This window comes from Neospora caninum, chromosome VIIa (assembly GCF_000208865.1).
Source record: "Neospora caninum Liverpool complete genome, chromosome VIIa".
Lineage (NCBI taxonomy): Eukaryota > Apicomplexa > Conoidasida > Eucoccidiorida > Sarcocystidae > Neospora > Neospora caninum.
The window spans coordinates 257,322-273,764 of NC_018393.1; the positions used below are offsets into that span (position 1 = coordinate 257,322).

Genomic DNA, 16,443 nt, shown 5'->3' on the forward strand with positions numbered 1-16,443 from the left:
CACACGAGTTCTGGTCTTCCGACAGCAATGCGGGGCCGTGTCGATCATGGTCAGACACAAGACACTCTTCGTTACATAATCGAAGCTTGCCAATGCAGGACGTCCCCGATACGAGGCTGCTTCAGAGATGTCCCTTCCACTCCATCGCCACGGTACAAATTGTGCAGGAAACCGTTGCACTGCGGAGATCAGTTTCCTCAGTGAATCGCGCGTATGCAGCGTTCTTCGTCAGTGGCCCAATCGATTGATGGTCCGTGGACTACTACACGGGGAACACAGTCGGTCACGACATAAACACCACGGTCGCCACCAACAGAGGGAGACCGAGGAACAAGCTCAAAGCAGTGGAGAGGCTCTTCGCTCCCGCCACCTTGATTATCGTTGTTAGACGCTTGTTCTTCTTCGGGTCCAGCACTTGAAAGCAAAACTGGACTGTCACCTTCTCGGGAACGACGTCGGAAGGAATAACTAGAGTTCTTGTATGCCCAGTCTCGACCCACTCAAGATTATCCGAGGTAGAAAACAATGTAGATAGTCGAGTCGGAATTGTTGTCTGGCACACGTCACTTGCCACATTGTACACTTCTGTGTCCCCTGGAGGCAGATACAATAAGTCACGTCCTGAAGTGTTTACGACACTGACCGTTTCGCCCGGCTCGATTATACCCGTTTTTGTTTCGTTCTGTCTAATGTCCTTCGATATGGTATGGGACCAGCTCTTTCCGCTCGACAGGCGCATGCTCCAAGTAGCCGAAATGAGTATCAACAGGGCAATGCTTTTACAGATTTCGCTAAGCATCGTTAGCTCTCTCCTGCTGCTCGCCATCTTGCACACCGGGTGCAAGGAGTGAAAAAACGTCAAGAAAGCGAACAATATCTATCCACTTCGTTCCCGGGATGAAAGATCTGACCAAGGTGGTGTAAGTATCTAGAAACACACGCTGTACCACTGGAGTGCGAAATAAAAGCCAGGAGCGATACATTCGCTCCGCCGAGTTTGACAGGGAGCAACACCAGACACACTGCCGTGGCAATCCCGGAGATTCGTAGAAAGGGGCCTAGCCTCAACTTCCCGAAATAAGATAGAGCCGATGTATCCACCTCCACAACGATTCGGTAAAAATCAAACTCAGGCGAACGAAAAAAGACGCCTTCAGCTTTTATATCCCACAGATCGTATACACATACGATGCATCTCTGCCAGTAAGTCGCCCTCGCGTGGTGCTGTCTACGTCTTGGCACGCGTATTCCGGGATCCCGAGACACTCGAGCTGAACAGTGGCCGCTTGCATTACTCTGGGCCATGTGATGGTTTGGGCAATGTTAGCGGTTGGCGTCTAGCCAATGTTGCCATGTGGCCAATCGTGGGATTAGGCCTTTACACCTAGGCAGAAGAACACGGAACACGAGTCTTAGTTGCAACAGTGTCTGCTGCGGGATACTTCATTCAACACGGTGCTTTCAGGCGTGGACGTGTCTGCACACAACGCCGAGAAATCAAGTGTTTTGTCTGCACACTGGTGCAAGCAATACAGCGAAGCGATTGGCGCTGGCCACGGGGTATGCAACTCGTTTATTGTGCTGCCCAGGAAAAAAAATTACATTCTGGCATCCGTTGCGCCCTCCGATCACGGTGCAGGCAACTTTAGTATCGGATTATATCAGAACATAACTTTCGTAGGAGTAACGGTGCCACGGGCAGTCAGCGAAGACTCCCACTGGGTAGTGCGTCTGTTTCGAAACTAGATAGTACGATGGATCCTTACTGGCTTTGCACATGCCAACGTCAGACCTTATCTTACCAGAACAGCACATAAGCTTTCGGGCTCGTGGATCAAGGGAGCAAATATCGCTCCACAAAATAGTTTTATCGCCTTAATATGATTCGTTCTCCCCCATCCAGTTGCTATGGTGGTGTCCAAACACAGGGGTATTTCGAGTATCGCTTGAAAGCGACGCTTACGACAAGGAAGGACAAATGAGATGCCTAATCCTACGTAGCCACGAAGCCGAAGCCACTACACTACCCCCTTTTCCGGTTGAGCAGCCACATTCCATAACCGCTGCTAACCTGAGAAGCACTTCTTGCAGAGGTATGGCGTCGTTCCACTGCTCGGAGGTAACCGAGTAGGTCGAGGTTCTCCTCCAGTCGATCAAAACGCTTCACCACAATTCCGCCTATTCTCCCGGGTCTAACCGCTGGCGGGTTTCGCTTGTACGCCTTTTGACGATTAGAAGTACCCTTAGCCTACAGCCATCATGTACACTACGAAAGAGTCAAAGTGAAAAACTGCCACGAAAGCCACAACCAGCAGCGCCCAGACTGAAACTTCCCCCGTGGCTTTATAACTTCCATGCTACATGAGCTGGATGAGTTGTGCTTTGTGCCTTCGTTCCTTCTTACAGTTAACGCTGATATAACCTCGAACACTTCAATGTACGCCAACGTACATTACAGCAGTAAGCGACTGCCACATTTTCTACATTCCCCTCAGCCTTCTATCATTGTTCGACATGCTGATGTGCTGGTGCCTCACATGCTGCTTACGGGAAAAGGTTCGAGTCTTTCTTCTTATCCACTCGTTCCAGTGTGCCCTAAAAAATGATTGTAGAGGCCCTGTGCTTTTGCACCTTTTCTAAGTCTCCGCTGGTGTCTACGCGAGTGGTAACCGATGCACCCTCATAATCGACGCCGTTAAAACTTGGGCACAAGAGTGGCGGCCTCTCCGCTAGTGAAACCGCCATAAAGAGAACTTCTCTGATGCGTTGCACGGATCAACAGCTGTGCAAAGAGAAAACTTCTGCACGGTTGACCATCCGCAATGTCACATCACAGTTGCCACCCTGTGGACCGTCCATCACGGAGGTGTCACATCTTTAGCCGCTAAACCTCATGTCCAGTTCTCCGTAACCTGATGTGTCATTCTGCACCTCTTTGGAACACATGCTTAGCATCGCCGCATAATCCACTGGTTTGTTCTTAAAAGGAGCGTAGGAACACCGCTCAACGAAACGGGCTACGTCTTTTATGTTGCCAGCAGGGTATGCATCTAGTATCAGCGCCCTGGGTTATCGAGCCCCGGCTGAACACGGCATGTACCGCTTCTGCGGCATCACGATTCAAACCATGTGGCACAACCATGGACAGGCGTGCCAGAGAAAAGATCACTATACACACACAAATCATTGCGGAGCTCCCCAGTCACTAATCAGCAACCGGAATTAACACTTCCGAAAAACACGTATTAGGTGGTTTCACACGCTGTAACGATCCTGGTATAACTCGTGGGTCTGAAGCACTATACAGAGAAGTCTGCCACCAATCACAAAAGGAAATGCCTCTGTGTCCAATCTCCACAACGAGTGATATCAGTCGCCTCATTTATTCGTTTGCATGCCCTTATATCGAACTCAGTGCAAAAGCAAGAGCTGGTATTCCAATGGAGACCCCCAGAGCAGCAGACAAGCCTTGGGCACCGGCGACCTTGATTATCGCTGTCAGAGTTTTGTTCTTCTGCGTATCCGTGACTTTAAAACAGAACGGCGTGGTCTGCTTCGCGGGTACTGCGTTGGTAGGAAACGCTAAGGTTCTCGTGCTACCAGTTTGCATCCACGTGGGCGCCGGCGTGGCTGCTGGGAATAAAGTCGCAAGTTCGATTGGCTCATCCCTGCAGCTGTCTCCCGACGAAGCCCTGAGAACTTGTGTGTCGCCTGTTGGGTTGTACGCCAGCGTAATGCTCCCAGAATTTTGTATCGAAACACTCTCACCTGGTGAGATAGTCTCTTTTCTTGTTTCATCGCTGTCCAGCGGCTTCTTGAAATCGTACGACCAGTTCTTCCCTTCCACTCGCCACGCCGAGCACGCGGACAAAACTACGACGAAACAGAGCACCACCCTGGGAAAGAAGGCGCTTTTCTCCATGGCTGCAAACCCACGAAAAAGATGAGAGTACGCTGCGACGTGTTGCCACGCTCCGTGTCCTGGTTGACGACGACGCTCTGGAGGCAAAACACAGTGGCGTGTGCGACACGGTAACGCCCTTTTAGATTGCTTTCAAATCTGTCTAACGACCCACTGCAATAGTCACGCACAATCTTGAAGGCGAACTGATGACACGCAAAAGTTAAGTGTTTGAGACATCAGGTTTCTCCTGTACGCCATGAACCATGGCACAACTCTTCGGGGGTTCGTAGCGGCGCCGGCCGTCATCGTATCTACCATGTGGCCAGTTACCGAGGACACGGAGCCAGCGTCTCTGTAGACCCTTGCTCGGCGACCGGAATGGCGGGTCCCGGAACTGCGTTCACGATGCCGGCAGGCCACCAACGATTTTTTCCTAACCCGTAGCATAGAAGTGTATGAGCGTGTGTGTACGGTGCCTCGGAAACACGTCCACTGAATAGAAATGTAACGAATCTCCCATGAACAAGAAATGCGTCTGCGTATCCGTACTTCGCCGTAAAGCATGCTCGTGACTATCCCAGCGATTCTCAGAAGGATTTGAAAACGGAAAGCACCGAAGGGATCAACCAAAGACCAAGCCGTGCTGATGCTCTGACGTGACCGAATTGCTGTGAAATGGTGTTAGATGACAGGAACAGTGACATGTGCGCATGTGACGATGACACGGAAACACGGTCATTGCACAGAAATCGTTTTTTTTACGTTATGTAGCTTGGGTAAGCTACCTCAAGAGCTAATTGTATGGTTTGCTCATCCTACAGCGACACCGCTGACCACCGTGACGCCAGGACGAGCGTCCAAGGGCAGGACACGTGTGTGACAGTATTGTATTTCAGCACAAAACAGGTGTTTGGCAAGAAGCGGTTGGTGGTGCATTGCCGTGTCATGAACGGAGGATAGTCACGCCGCGTAATGCAGAAAAACAGCTCGGACGCAGTTGCTCCAGCTTTAGCTCGGGTATTCGGATACCTCTCCGCCACGGCATTAACCGTAGGAGGCGGCCGTTGCACTCCATAACATGGGGGAGCTCTTCACTAAGGAACACCGTATATCACGTCTATGCGTCGTGTTTCATCCCGCGAGCGGGCCAGGTGCTGCCATTGCATTCGAGATTTTACTTCTCTAGAAAGGGAGTCTCGTGAACGTGATTCGTCCGGGCCCGACATGTAGAAAATTATAGAACAGATCCCCAGTGAAAAACACTCCTTGATGAAGGCTTACATAACACTACTTACTACATCGTAGACGCGGATGAGGCGGATAACGAACTTCTATTTACGGCACTCGTACAGTGCCATGACAACGAGTGCGGCGAATCGTCGCCCGAAGCCGAGCGATCCACCGAACTACTGTTCGCTTTTCGTGCCGGTTATAGCTCCCTTGCGTTATTCTAGCAAACAGACGTCAACACGGCCGGCTTTGTACGGAGGATATGGTAACGTCCTTGTACCAGTCTATATGGGAGGTTCGGAGGTGTCTAGCGTGGATGGCCCTCCGCTGGCGTTGGAGGCTACAAAACAGCACGGCAACCAGGAGTGTTTCTTTTCCTCAGAGTAAGGTGCTTCCGAGGCCAGGCAGGGCCCGGAAGGAAAGAAATGATTTTTGAGAGGACGGAAGTGTCTTTCTCTGGGAGCACAGACGCTCGTCTCCAACTCAAATACCCACCGCAGAATCTCGTCCACTTCGCCAACCGGCAGGATGGATAGCTCCATGTTGTTGTGCTTCCGACTTGCGGATAACCGCCAGAGATGATCGATCCAGGAGAGACCACGTACCATCTCATGCCGAAACAGTGCCTACCAAGGCGGTTGTTCGTGAAAAGCTTACACCAACAAAACCGCACCGGTCAGCAGCTTGTCATCTGTACGAAAAAAAATGCTGACCACAAAAGTGATCCGAAGCGTTTCCTATTCGTGTAGCTTGTACGTGCGCTCTCGGCCAATGTTACGCGGGTCACTGAAGCATAGGAATGCCCATCTACTCACCTTTCTGGCCCTCGTGCACAGAACCACCTTTTAATGAGATAGGCAATGAGCCGCGGTTCCACAGCGGCCTTCGTTCCCACAACGACTATCCGAGACCCCGGAATAGAAGCGGGCTCTTCTAGAGCATCCATTGTTTTTTTTTGGTGGCTTGTTCAAAGCGGGAAGCAGCACGCATGCGAGGAACAGAGAGACAGGCAGCGAGACTCCGAGGGCCCGCAGCTCCAATCTGTAGCAACAGAATAGATGCTCTCGTAGTTGTCTTCCCTCTCGACGCAAAAAAAACACGGGTCTCTGACAGAGCAATATCGACAAAGCGCGCTCTTTCGTGGCACATGAAACGGTCTCAAACATGTCATGAACGTGGTGTGGGCACCTCGTTGCCTCCCCGACAGCTCGTGAAGATTGGTCAATACAAACACTCAACAACGCCCGATACATTTTCCCATGGAGCGTAGCGGGGACGAGTTCCCTGACTTGCGTCTTTTTGGGGAAAAGGAACGAACGTTTTTCTTTCGAAAACGGATCCTATGACTACTGCGTTATCATAGCCGCCTTCCTCTCTCAGCCTCTTGATGCATTCATCGGCCTTGCTGGCGGGGACGAACGCCAAGAGACCCCCCGACGTTTGCGGATCGAAGAGTATCGGGAGCTTCGGCGGCAAATCAGAAGGTGATAGGGGCTGAACAGGAAGGTCGCCTGTAGCTTCGGCCGCGGCCGGAGTCGCACCCACGGTCTTGAGCGACAGCGCGGAGAAAAAGCGGGCGTTCGAGGCGAGAAGCGAGGAGTGAATCCCCTGGTCCATCAGCGTCATGGCTCCGTCAAGCAGACGGAGAGAAGGAAGCAGCACGCGTGCGCAGACGAGAGGCAGAAAGTCGCCACTGGAGGAATCGGCAGTGCCGCCAGATGAAGCGCAAGAAGATCCTTCGGCGTCTGAGGAGGTCGTGTCCAAAGTTGTCTTCTCAGCGCCCGCCACAGCCGCCATAATCCGGCTTTTGCGGCACGCGCGAAGCATTTCGAGAAGGTGGCCTAAGAGACCGAACCCTGGGAGGAAGGGAAGAGAAAAAAAAAACAAACGGGCAGGACCGAACGGGCACGAGCTGTCATTGACGGGGCAATCGCGAGAGCGCGACTCGTCCGGGGCTCAGAGGGCCTGACATTTGGTGACAGTCATTGCTGCTTATCGTCGGCATCTCGTTCTTTCTCGCGGTGTGTGCGTCTCCCTGACACGGTTGTTGTCCCTTTGGCCCTCCTGCGCTTTCTCCTTTCTCTCAGACTTGCCTCTGTGCGCTCTTTCTACAAACACTCACCAGTGACATCTGTGCATGCAGTGGCGCCGCAGTCCATTAGAATCTCTGCTGCTGCCCGATTCGAGACTTGCATGAGATCAAGGGCTCCATACACCCACCTGCGAAATGGGGGAAAGAGGGAGAAGCGAATAGAGAGAAAACAGGCATGAAGGTGGAAGACCGAAAGCCACAGAGAACGTGCTGATACAGAGGGAAAAGAGAAAAAGCCCGGCGCCAGTGCGAAAAACAACAGAAATACAACACACACCGGCTCTTTTAGTTACCGCGATCAATGAACGCCTGCACCCAGTTTCTAAGCATGTCGATAAAGGCAAAAGTTCGCAAACCCGTTGTCTGCCGTTTCCCACGTTTAGACACTCAAGCAATCGCTGGGACTCTCGACAAACCCGTCGTCATCCACACCGTGTTCAGATCTGCAGACGTAGTCTCGTAAATATATACTGATCCATATATATATATATATATATATATGTTATGCTGCAAGTGCCTGTAAGCTCGTTCCGTGTTGTCTATGCAGTTTGTAGGTTGGGGGACAAACGGGAAACGGTGAGTTCAAAAACGCTGCAATGGATGTACAGACGTAACTCGTGAAGCACGTGAAAGGTGGGGGAGACACGCACGCAGTTGTGAGGAGAGCATCCCGACTCACCGTCCCCTGGATTTTCCTTCCACGTGGCCAGCCATTATGACGCCCGTGCCGAGAGGCTTCGTAAGAATGAGGACATCTCCTTCTTGTGCCTCTGCACTCCCCTTTGGCAGGTATCCAATCGGCAGATTTCCAGCTGGAGCTCGGTGGTTTCCTTCCGCAGCCTCCCCTTCGCTCCTTGTCTGTCCGTTTCTTTCGCTTCTCCTTAGGCGTGAAAGGCGGCCGGTGACGGTCAGCCCCGCGGCCATCTCACGACCTTGGGCTGAATGCCCCCCCGCCAGCTGACAGCGGTCACGAGAAAGCGCGGAGCAACACCCGCCAAGGAGTTGAAGGAGATTGTTTGCCATCTGAAAGAACAAACAAGGGTACAGCGAAAGGCAACCGTAGACCGATGCTCACGCACACGCATATATATATATATATATATATATATAGGTTACTGGATACGGCACTCACATCCCTGACGGGGCGAACAGAGCTCCCGCCTTGAATGGGTTGAGAGTCGAGTTTTTATCTAACTCGAAGAGTGAAAAAAGCAAGGACATGAGCAAGTCGGTGCGCACACCTTGACGGAGAAAAAGCCTGTTTTTAGGAACCTCGGAAGGCTGTTGACGAGTTGATCGTTTCTACGCAGATCACCGAGCAGTTCAGAAAAAATGCACCTGGACAAGCACGGAGCCTACGGACGTTGTGTCCGTGAACGCACGGCGGCAGCGAGACAGCAGAGATCGGCAGAGTATACCGAAGACGACCGAAGCGACAGAAGAACAAATCTGTTCAAAGAATGCCAACCTACTATGCAGTCAGTCGAGTAGGGGACGACTGCCGTGAGGAGAGCAACAAGAGGCTCAGCGCCCATGGCGTAGCAGTCGGACATTGCGTGCGTTGCGGCGATGCGGCCCAGCACGTAAGCGTCGTCGAAGAAAGCTCTGCAGAAAAGAAGAACATACCAGGGGGAAAAACACGCCCAAATGGACTTGAAGATATATATATATATATATATATACCTCGATATACACGATGAACGATGACTGGCGTTGACTGCGGAAAGCTCTCTCTTTGGATTTTTCCTACCGGTAGAAGTCGACAGTTTGGACGAGGAGTGGGTTGTCGTCTCCGGGCGCGTCACACGGGTCCTCGGCGAAGGTTGTCATTCGTCCCGTCGGTCGGCCGTCGTCGCTCTCTGCTTCTTTCTCCGCGTCTCTTGGCGTCAGGCTGGCCAAAGGTCGCGCCGCAAAAATGCACCCGTCGTCGGCGTCTTCGAGGCCGACAAGGACTTCCTCTCGATTGAAGAGAAGAGGATAGAATCGGCCTTCTTTGTCGATTCGTTTTTGAAGCGCCGCGAGTTGTAGGGCCTCGGCGAGCTGCAAGGCGGGCGCTCCGCTTCCTGCGGTCGCTGCACGGCTCGCAGCTTCCGCCGCCAGCTGCTTCGTCGCCCGCGCAGGTGCGCCCCCGTCACTTGCTGATCCTTTTTCCACAGAGTTCCGCGTCGCTCGCGCCCTGCTCGCGTCTCGTTGCTGGCAAAGCAGTCGATGCTGACTGGCTTCGAGATCATTCGCCTGTTCCAGTTCCTGCATCGTGCGTCTCAAGACAGTTGAAGGCACCTTGGCGCCGCAGCCGCCGCACCGCGTGCCTCCGCCGTTTTGGCAGCCCGACGCACCGCCTTTCTTGTCGCGGCCTCCCGCGCGGCCCTGGACGTACCCCATGAGAACGCGACACCCGAGACTCAGTTCTTCGTCTTCTTTGCGCTTGAACAGACTCTCGCAGAATCCTCGCTTCCGCTCGCCGGCTGCCAGCTCCGGAGCAACCAAGGCCGCACTCGAGCTCCGCGTCACGTCGCCGTGTGCCGAGTCTGCGTGCGGCGAGGCGGGAGAGGCAGACGGCGTCGGCGCCTTGCGCGAAAGAAGGGACGGACAGGTGAGCCCCGAGGGAAGCACTTGGTACTTCTGGATCCAGTTGATGTCCATCCGGGTCTAAAACCAGGAAAGTCACAAAAAATACGACAGGACCACAGGGACTACGTGCTCCGTGCCGCCTCGCGCATGCAGCGAAGACACAGCTGGTTCTTCCCGCCCTACGAGCACGCGGGCGGACCGACGACTTGGAGTGCCTCACTGTTTCGCGTAAACGCCTACGACCGTCACGCGTCTTTGAGACACACACACACACACACACAAGCGCCATGCGCGTTCCTCTCGCGCCGATTTGGAAGAACGAAAAAAGGGGTGTGCAGCGCGGGCTCCATCTCCGTCGAGAGATCGCCAGAAAAAAAACTTGCAGGTCAAACAGTATACACACTCCATTTATACACCGAGCCATGCAGATCGATATATCTACATATATATATATATATATATATAGATCGATATACTGGGAAAAAGTGCGCAGATGTGGATAAAAAACTGCACACGAGTCTGTCCATATGGAAGTCTGCGGAAATATGCGAGTAGATCTACCTTTATATATATCTATCTTTATATATGTATGCATGTCTGTATGTATGTATGTATGTATGGAGATGTATCGTTTGTGTGGAGCCGTACTTTGAGCTTCGAGACCCATGTGCCCTCGAAGCTGAGGTGTCCCTTTGTGCCGACAGCATAGTCCATGCCGCAGGAGACAAACGAGAGAAGGCGGGCCACCGGATGCCAGCGGTGAAGGCGCGCGCCGTCGCCGTTCCGCAAAAAGAGGCGCAGGTTCTTGCTCAGAGGCTCGCCTGTTCGAGGCGAGCCGACACGAACGCAACTCCGAGAACACGTGAAGGAACGAGAGCCGTGTGAAACGCATCTCCAGGCCGCCCGAAAAGGCTGATTAAGCCGCAGTCGCTTAAAAAAACAGCCAGAGCAGAACCGAGAAGAGGAGCGCAACCGCGACCAAAGAGGGTGGCCGGCAACGGCCGCTAAGCCGGCGAAGCAGGCAGCCAAACGCGAAAAGACGACGCACGTGCAGAGACATGGCGACCTCGCGTTCACAGTCAGAGACAGGAAAGCACCTCAGCACAAAACGAGACGCGAAAGTGCAGAACTTGCAAAGCAAAAGACAGCCAAGCCTGGGCGGGCGAGGCGGCCTGCGCGCATGCCCCCAACTCACCAGCATGGTCCCCGTCCATGGGGGAGGGCGTTCCGACGACTTGCGCAACGTCGCCTACACACAGAGCAGAAACACGTGGTGAAAAGCGAGAGAAAAGGCATGAAAAGGACAGCGCGACGAAGCCACGCCTTTTCGAGAATACCTCGGTTTCTCAACTGCTGCGCGCGCCTACCAACTGCGAAGACGTTCGGAGTGTTGAGAGAACGCAGGAACGCGTCCACTGCGAGGAATCCGTTCGAGGTCAGCTCGAGGCCTGCGTTTCTGCAAGGGGAAGAAGAGGAGAGAGAAGAAAGAGAGGCGGAAGAGCAGAATGCAACGACGTGCGAGACGTCATGGGAAACTGAAGCCGACTCGGGGAAAAACACGACACGGAGAGGAAGCCGGGCGGCGAGCGAAACGGGGGGGTCGGGGAGAGAGAACGGGAAGGATGCGACACAGAAACCTGAAAGAAGGAAGAAGAAAACTGAAGGGCGTTGGCGAAAGACTGACACAGAAATGCGAAAAGGTTGTGACCGTCCCCCTGGTGAACGTACAGACGGACGGAAACACGGACGGAACACACATGGACATCAAAGAAAGATGCCTCGCTCGTTTGCCTTCCGTCTGTTTCATGTTAGACTGTGCGTTCCTCTGTTAAGAACTCTCCCTCCTCGCTGCCGGGCGCTTCTCTCTGGAGAACGTGGCAGGAAAGATCGCTCCCTTCTGTCTCCAGGTGTCTCCTCACTGGAACCAAGGCTGCGGCGTGGCTGGTGTGCACCAGACGCATTCGTCGAACTCAAAATGGCGCCCGTCCGCACCGACGAGGCGTTTTCGGCAGCTCGCCGCTTCTGACTCGGTTTCGCCTCTGCCGTCCGACCCACAAGTCGCGTCTCGAACAGAGGTCTCCCTGCGTGCAAACTCTGCGCATGCAGCGGCGCGCTCGGCACCCTTCCCTTCCTGGGCAGCCTCGACAGCCGCGGCGGCGAGGGGCGAGCCGCCGGCCAAGCCCGAAGAATCTTTGGAGGCTTCGAAGGAAGATCGCGGAGGCGCAGTTTCCACGTGCACAGAGGCCACGTTCCAGTGCGGATGCACGACGATCCCGCTCGCTTTCAAGAGACGGGAAACGCGCGTCTGAATCCAAGAGAGAGACAGCAGATGGGGCACAACCGAGGCGAGACGAAGATGAGACATGAAGGTGAAGCGAGAGGCGAAGGAGAAGCGAAAGAGGAAGGAGAAGCGAGAGAGGAAGGAGAAGCGAGATGGACGGAAAGCGCGAGGGACACTGAAAAAGAGAGGGCGAGGCGAAGAGAGAAATCAGAGGGGCGAGAAGCACGGAAGAGGAAAGACGCAACGGTCGTACGGAGGATCGGCAATAGACAGATGAGCGCCGAAACACAACTTGCCAGCGGTAAACGTCCCAGCGCGACGCGATCGAAGGCGAGCAGCATTCGTCGAGGCGACGAAGAACACATGTCGAGAAGGTAGACATACGAAAGGTCGCGAGCGAGAAACGTGGAACCACCAGAGACGCGGAGAAGAAAAATGCGGGAACGCGGGCAAGACACGTTTCGCGTCGCCACAGAGCAAGCGTGGGAGGCCCCATGTTCTACTTTTCTCCTTTTCTTCTTCTCAACAGGGGTTTTCGTCGCCGAGGTCCGAACGCTCCTGGGGCAGATCGAAGATGCGCGACACAAACTCCTCACACGCCGACGCGCGTGCCGACTGACGAACGAAACGCCGTGGACTCAGGCATCCCCCAGCGCGGGCCCTTCCAGCTCTCGAAGCGCTTTCGAGTTTTTTCCAAACGCTCACCTGGGTTCCTGAGCAGGCGCGCGGGAGTACGGAGGCTGTCTCTGTGAAGATGTGAAACTCAACACGAAAGAGGCGACCGAGGTCTTCGCTTTCTCGCTTCTGCCCGCGAGCCGCCTCCGCCTCTTGCGGCTGCGCGTCTCGCTGCCTCGGCGCAGTTTCGTTGTCCTTCGTCGCTCGCCCTTCCCTTCTCAGCGTTCGCCAGTGCGCACGCAGCTCGGCGAGTTTCTTCTCCACTGCAGCCTTCACTGCGAAGCAGATCTCGACGCTGTCTCGGCCGCCTCCCACGACGGCCACGGAGAAAACTTCCGGGACGCCGTCTTCCGCCCTCCCGGCCAGCTTCGCGTTTGCTTTCTCTGCGGGTGCTGCGCCGTCTGCTTGGGCGCATGCATGCGCCTCCGCAGCGCCTGGAACGAAGGCTGAACGGGCCCAGACGCGAAGCGCCGCATTCGCCAGTCTCTGCAAAGCTGCCTCCCACCGCGAATAGAACTGGCTCAGAGGCCTCAGCGGCGTGATGCATGCGCGCATGCACTGGTCGCCGACATCCAGCGAAGCGACTTGAGCGGCTTCCAGCTCGCCGAGGCTCGTCCCCTCCGCGGGCGACGCAGAGACAGACGGCGAAGATTCCGCCTCCCTCGCAGCCGACGGGGCAGAGAAAGTGATGGATGCAGGGACGCTCAGACCAGACCTAAAGACGAGACGCGAAAGCAGCAAGCAGACGAGACACAAATCCCACCCTCTCTTGATGCCTGACTCCAAGCCCCCCCACATCTCCCGGAATATATATATATATATAAATATATATATATAAACATATATAAATATATATATATATATATATATAATATATATATATATATATATATATATATATATATATATATATGGGTACTTGTGATGTATTTATGACATATGTTACATATAGATATAGGGGTGTTTGTATGCGTGGAATCCAGCACAAGCCGCGGAGAGAGTCTGTGTGAAGGTCGCAGTGTGTGGTTTGTTCTCATGTTCTTCTTTCCTTGTCTGTGTCGCGTGAGTCGCCTGCGAATCGGCTGGTTACGCAAGGCAGCTGCCTGGTCCCGAAGGTTTCTTTTCTTCGGCAGTTTCCGCTTACTCTGTGTCGATTGAGAGGACGTCGTATCGGAGAGGCGGCCGACCGTCGTCGCAGAAGAGAAGTTTCTTTTCGCGGTCGACGCCGAGAACAGAAGCGCGCACAAACCGCCCGCGCGAAACCTGACAGAGCTGCAGCAGATCCACGTGGGACTGGTCCCGCGTGTACACTCCGGCGAGCAGGCCTGCATGCAGAGAAGCGAGGGCGCATTGAGAGAACTTAAAACACCACCTTGCGAGGCTCACTCGCGCAAAGGCGAGCGCCGGATTTACCGCAGCCTCTACAGAGAGCTGCATGCATGGAAGACCACCGGCGCATTAGACGAGCGCGCGCGGCCTATCGGACGGAGAAACCCAGGAGAAAGCCGCAATCTGGGGAGACCAAAAAACGAGAAGCGAAGAGAGAAGGGAAGACGCGCGCCAGGCCGCGTCACAATCACGTCGACCAGAAAGGCGCCTCACCCAGGTTGCTCCTCTCTTCTCTCTCGCTTGGTCTCAAAACTCACTCCCCACCAACCTGAAGCCGTGTTTCTAGAGGTAAAACCACTGCATCAACATGTATGTCTACACGCACAAGTAGATACACAAACATAGTTTACACACACACATGGTGTGGATGTACACGTTGTGATGTGTATCTCAAGGCGCGATGGAGATGAGCGGATGAGGCACATGCAGTCCACCTCCAGCAAAGGCGTTGAGATCCCCTGGGAACGTCGGCTTGGGCGCGAACGGAGGGGTTGTGCCTGGCCGATATTGTTCCGTTTTTTCGCTGTTTTTTCTCTCGCGTACCTGGAAGCAAGCGTCTGCACGGCGAGTCTGTCTCTGCGGAAATGAGGGTGAGACGCACTCCTTTCTCCGGCTCTCGGGCCCATTCCTTCAGCAGGTAAAGGTGAGATGGACCCCCTCCGACGAGCACGATGTCGCGCGCGATCGACCCTAGCCCCTGCATGCTGCATCCGCCTTTTCCAGTTTGCCCCATGTTTGGAAACGCGGAAAAAACCAAGAGAAAACGCAGTCGCAGCAGGGAGGAGACACCCGCGGAGGAGAGGAAACGGCGAAGGAGACAGAGAGAAGGACAGGCTGAGCAGAAGGCGACCGGGAAAACGGGAGGGAAGGCGCTGAGAGAGAAGCAGTGCCTCAGCGAGGGGCGAAAACAGCGTGGAACAACGGCGAGGAAACAGAGAAAGAAAAAGGGAAGGAGAGTAGAAACGCAGAGAAGAAATGCACGAGAAGAAATGCAGGAGAAGACATGCAAAAGAGAGAAGGGAAACGGCGGGAGAAGCAAGAAAACGATGGGGAGAGCGGGGACAAACGGGAGGGAAGGCGACGAGGGAAGAGGAACCAATCTGAGCGGAGAGTCGCTACCCTTTTAGCTCAGAAGAAAGGCTCAAAAGAGAAGCTGGATACGATGACGAGAGGCAAAAGGAGGGAAAAAGGACGCGAGGGAGACAACCGCAGGGGTGAAAAACGCAAGGGAAGTCATGCGAAAAAGGGTTCCGAGGTCGAATAGAAACGCGTCACAACAAGGAGAGCTCTTCTCTCGGCGGAGTCGCCGCGCAAACGCGAGTCCGTTCCGCCTTCGCGAGAGACAGGATCGCGGGCCGAGACGGCGAGCGACACCGATGGTTCGCCAGCAAGTCGGGAAGATGCAAAAGCAGCCCTTCCGTCGCTCGATAAACGTGTCCTCTGGTCCTTTCCTTCTCGCGTTCGAGGCGTGCGTGACAATGCGAGAGAAAAAGAGCGCCACACAAAAAACCTCTCGGAGACACTAGAAGAGACAGCAGAGACCCGACCTGTGCACCTGGCCCTAGACAGAGAAAACCATGCTCAATTGTGGGGATCGCGAGAGAAGCGAGGCGACCGACAGAGGGCCTTCCGTTCCCTTCTTTCAGTTCTCCCTCTATGCCAAACTTTCGCTTCACCTTGGCGTTTCGCGGCCTCTCTTTATACCTCCGTTTCTATTTTCGCGAAGAAAAGGGCTATACAGCCTTGTCAGCGTTTGTCTTTGAAACTCGCCACGGGTCCAGGACAGTCCTGCAGAAGAGAGGGAGGAGCTCTAGAGAGTCAGAGAGGGACACGAAAGGCCAAAGGAAGCGAGAAAAGGTGCACAAAAACGAGAAAGAAGTGAAGCAATTCGACAGGCTGTCGACGAGAGCCCTCGCGTCTCCACGGTCGGAGAGAGCGTCTCTCTTTTTGTTTCGAGGCGCCGCGCGGAAAGACGGCGCGAAAAGCGGGGGGATGCATGCATGCGATATCTCCAGGACCGGCCGTCCAGCGGAGAGAAAGAAAGCTGCCGCGCACAAAGGAGAGAGAGAAATGTCGGAATCGAGACTGGTGAAGACGGCAGGGACACCGTTTCTTTCGCCTGGACTTTTTCTTTCAGGAAGACAAGGACATTCGCGCATCTGCCTGCGGTAGGTCACCAAGCCGTGTCGGTGTGCTGGAGAGGCAAAAAGAGAGCGAAATAGTCCGGTATTCGTAAATCAGCGTTATCTCTTGCCCAGCAAAGCAGAAGCGGGAAGAAGAAGCCCCGAGAAAATCTTCTTT

At 54.2% G+C, this 16,443-nt stretch overlaps 3 protein-coding genes across 3 annotated transcripts; all 3 read right to left on the reverse strand.

The window, feature by feature from the left end:
- Positions 1 to 283: 283 nt before the first annotated feature.
- Positions 284 to 826, reverse strand: NCLIV_019570 (SRS domain-containing protein; the record flags this gene model as incomplete). Its single annotated transcript, XM_003882151.1, has 1 exon — positions 284 to 826. One exon carries the CDS (start codon positions 824 to 826, stop codon positions 284 to 286), a length of 543 nt encoding a protein of 180 aa, XP_003882200.1.
- Positions 827 to 3,400: 2,574 nt separating this feature from the next.
- Positions 3,401 to 3,922, reverse strand: NCLIV_019580 (SRS domain-containing protein; the record flags this gene model as incomplete). Its single annotated transcript, XM_003882152.1, has 1 exon — positions 3,401 to 3,922. One exon carries the CDS (start codon positions 3,920 to 3,922, stop codon positions 3,401 to 3,403), a length of 522 nt encoding a protein of 173 aa, XP_003882201.1.
- A 2,433-nt stretch (positions 3,923 to 6,355) lies between these two features.
- Positions 6,356 to 14,875, reverse strand: NCLIV_019590 (Selenophosphate synthase, related; the record flags this gene model as incomplete). The annotated part of the gene is made up of 12 exons (XM_003882153.1): positions 6,356 to 6,990; positions 7,257 to 7,354; positions 7,906 to 8,249; positions 8,699 to 8,831; positions 8,977 to 9,875; positions 10,446 to 10,618; positions 10,993 to 11,046; positions 11,165 to 11,253; positions 11,717 to 12,102; positions 12,784 to 13,468; positions 13,898 to 14,078; positions 14,686 to 14,875. 12 exons carry the CDS (start codon positions 14,873 to 14,875, stop codon positions 6,356 to 6,358), a joined length of 3,867 nt encoding a protein of 1,288 aa, XP_003882202.1.
- Between the last annotated feature and the right edge of the window lie 1,568 nt (positions 14,876 to 16,443).